Source organism: Nannospalax galili, unplaced genomic scaffold (genome assembly GCF_000622305.1).
Source record: "Nannospalax galili isolate Female #2095 unplaced genomic scaffold, S.galili_v1.0 scaffold1674, whole genome shotgun sequence".
NCBI classification, from domain to species: Eukaryota; Metazoa; Chordata; class Mammalia; order Rodentia; family Spalacidae; genus Nannospalax; species Nannospalax galili.
The window spans coordinates 56,346-60,138 of record NW_008334667.1 but is presented as its reverse complement, the minus strand read 5'-3'; the positions used below and the strand labels follow the sequence as shown (position 1 = coordinate 60,138).

Genomic DNA, 3,793 nt, shown 5'->3' with positions numbered 1-3,793 from the left:
AGATGAGCAAGTTTCTTATACTTACCGTCCAGCTCAATAGAACATTCTCAATGTGTTGATGTCACCTGCATTTTGATCCCCATCCTGACTGGTAATCTTAGCCATCTTCTTGAACTTTGTGCTAATCATATCCTTACATTCTTTGGATATTACCGTATGTATCCCTAATGTGCGTATCTGCGTGCTGATGTGTGCATTTGGCTTTTCATTCTGAGTGAGTGGCATCCTCCTTGCCTGGTGACTGGTTTTCCTTAGCGTGTATGTGAGGTTCATTCGTAGAGATCTGTGTAGCTCCAGTTACTTCCCTGACTGTTGTCATTCTTTCATTCATTCTTTCATCTGCTGAACACTCCGTTCTCCTGTGAACTTCATGCATCCTGGACAGGTGTCTGGGCTGTAGACTGTCGGTATCTTTAGCTCTGATAGGCAGTCCCTATTTGTTTTGTCCAGCTTGGTTTTCAGATGCACAAAGGCTTCTGCCCCTCCATAGCTTCATGGGGACTTGATATTGTCATTCTTCTAAACATTTGTGATAGGCTTTAAATGGTACATCAGTGTGGTTTTAATTTGTATTTTCCTTTTACTAATGTTGAGTATATATTTTAATATCTAAGGACCGTTTAGTTCTGATTTTTTTCTTTGCTCATTTCCTAGTACAGTGTTTGACAGTTGCTTACTAATATATAGGGTTTAGCACTTTGAAACTGTGAAGTAATAGCACATAAACGAAACTGTAAAGTCATACTTATTGTCTTAGTAGGAACTAAGGGCAGGAACCTGGAGTCAGGAGCTGGAGCACAGGCCATGCAGGATCACTGCTTACTGACTTGCTCCCCTGGCCCCTGCTCAGCCTGCTTTCTTATGCAACACAGGCCTACCTGCCCAGGGATGGCACCACCCACAGTGGGCTGGGCCCTCCCACATCACTCACAAGCCGGGCCTGGTGGCACACACCTTTGATCCCAGCACTTGGGAGGCTGAGACAAGTGGATTTCTGTGAGATCTAGGCCAGCCTGGTCTACATAGCGAGTTCCAGGCCAGCTGGGGCCATAGGGAGACCCTGTCTCAAAAAAGAGAAAAAAAGAAAAAAATACATATTTTCAAGGACCCTAGAGACACATCTCTCTTGAATTTATCCCCTTTTGGTCCAGAGAGAACTCTGGCCATTTTGAAAATGGCTTCTTTGCTTTCCTTGTTGGCTTACCACCCATGCACAGACCTTAAACAACAGAGATTGGTGGGCTGGGCCATAGGGAGACCCTGTCTCAAAAAAGAGAAAAAAAGAAAAAAATACATATTTTCAAGGACCCTAGAGACACATCTCTCTTGAATTTATCCCCTTTTGGTCCAGAGAGAACTCTGGCCATTTTGAAAATGGCTTCTTTGCTTTCCTTGTTGGCTTACCACCCATGCACAGACCTTAAACAACAGAGATTGGTGGGCTCTTTTGAACTTTACGTAATGAACATGCTTTTTTTCCCCGTTCTTTTGGTCAAAATGATATTTGTGAGACAGCACTTGACTTCATATTCTGTTTTAAAGTGCCCAGGATTTAGCAGTCTGTCTTACTTTATTCCTGCAACTTTGCCTGTATCCCAAATCTACATTGGGTCATTTGAGTTAAAATGTACATAAACCTACACAAAATAATAGTCAACTAAATTCACTCCTGTCTCCTATTTCAGCCGGTTACAAATGTCTGCATAAATTTTAGGTGAGCCAGGAGATTTGATTAAATTACCAATTAGTTGCTATGGTATCGAATTTATTTTTGTTTTGTTGCTACTTTTTTCCTGAACATTTTATGTTTGGCATAATCAGTAATTAACTTAACACACCCACACTTCCCATCTTGCACATCTAAGCTATAGTCAGCTCTCCTGTGCTGTTTTCTCCTCCGGAGGCACCTGGGAAGAACTTTGGGTCTTCTAGGCTCAGAAAACATAGAATAACTAAGTTATAAGTCATCAAATTTACTGCTCAAGACCATAGCACTTGGTGAAAACGAATAATTAGGGCCCAAGAATGTAGAGAACTATATAGAGGTAAACTCATTTTAAAAATCTGTCCTGGTACTCACTTAGTTTTCTTGTCCTCCGGCCCTTTTTCCTAAAACATTGTCTGCATTCAATTTATGCTATTTCAGCTGAACAATTACTGAAGGCCCAGGCAATGTTCCCTCACTGATTTAAAGAAGAAAAGAAGAAAAACAAGTTAAATTTATCTTATTCAGAATGAATTCATGGTCTGAAAAAGAAGGTGTGCATACAGACAGTGAACATAGAGAATAGAGCCAATCATTAAAGCTAGAGAAAAGCCGAAGTCACATGGGCATAATTAACCTGGAGTTCAAGGGGTTAAGGAAAGATGTCAAAGGAGAAGGTACACAGGTCGATTTTTTTAAAAGAGTGAATAGAAAACTTCCAACCAAGGGAAGCAAAATGAGTGAAAGGTCAGTTCAGGGAAAACTGTTAATCAAATCGATCATAGTATTTAATGATTGATAAACGGTAACTACAGATAACATCGCTTTAAGGTGAGTTCAAAGATCCAGTTCATCAGAACCTCTAAAACTGCATGATGTCACAGGCTCAGCCTCCTCACAACATCACTGTTCTCATGCCCAGTCTGAACCAGATGTCCAGGATGGTCTATCCCCTGTCCAGGAAGCTAAGAAACAGAAGTCAGAGAAGGTCAAGCATGCTCATTAACTACCTTTACAAACCCCCGAAGCTGACACATGACTCCCCTGGGGTTTCCTCAATGCCTGTGCACACATGTCGAACATAATAAATAAATGACAAAAATTTAAGATGCACTTGCCTCAGAAGTTATTCTTTTTCCGGGCTCTCTTCCAAATACTTAGATGTTACTAATTCATGAACTAGACAAATGATGGTGGCCACTAACTTCATCCTTGGGGACTCGGTTTCTTCATCTGCACAATGATGATGTTGAACTGGCTAAAAGCCTAAAGGTGTCATTCGGCTGTGGACTGATGTGACTGACTCATCAGATTGCTTGCCTGTGCTGGACTACAGCACAAACACCATCCTCTGGTGTCACCCAGGCTGCCATGCCTTCCCAATGGAAAAATATAACGGAGGCAAGATCTTAAAGTTTGAGAAAACACTGCCTAATTGCCTCATAATTCTTTTCACTTGTCAGCTGGAAACCTGGTTAGTATGGTCTGGTGGTATTAAACTTGGGCGAACTTACAGAGTGCCTTATTAAAGTAGAATGGGCTTTGCCAATTGCATTTCAGAATTACTTGAAAAGGTTTAACTTGGTGGAGAAGGATTACATTTGTTATATACATAAGCCTACGTGCAGGTAGCAGAGACCTCCCTTGAGTATTTTCCACTGTGATTGGCCAGGTACACAGCATTCCACATACAGCAGATTAGAACGACTCATTTCATTAGAGTCTTGGTAGCAGTGTGTGGTCCTGGCAGAAATCACACTTTGGAATGGCTCATTTCCTAGATCGAAATGCAGCTGAAGGTCGCAGCCTGAGGCCTCGGGGTCTGCAAGTCAGAGCAGGCAGGACCCAAGGATACTGCGAGGTTTTAGAAGCTGCCAAGGAGTATAGAATAGCAGTCGATCTGCTGAGGGTCAGCCTTTTGGAAAGACTGTTTGAATCCAAGATCCCAAATGCTTCACACAGACATGAAAGCACACAGGGACACAATTGGTAGAGTCGGTGTGTATTTTGGACCGGGTCAGTCTTATCTCCTTTGTGGTCCCTGCCAACTGGCAGCCATCCTCAAGGTCAGAGTCTTTTTTAAGCTAT

At 42.1% G+C, this 3,793-nt stretch overlaps 1 protein-coding gene across 1 annotated transcript in view; it reads left to right on the top strand.

Moving 5' to 3' along the window:
• Positions 1 to 3,470: 3,470 nt before the first annotated feature.
• Positions 3,471 to 3,793, top strand: part of LOC103731133 (lamin tail domain-containing protein 1-like) — a 32,102-nt gene continuing 31,779 nt past the window's right edge. Inside the window, 1 exon segment of the mRNA XM_008829450.3 lies at positions 3,471 to 3,694. Coding sequence (XP_008827672.1) covers positions 3,471 to 3,694 — 224 coding nt within the window.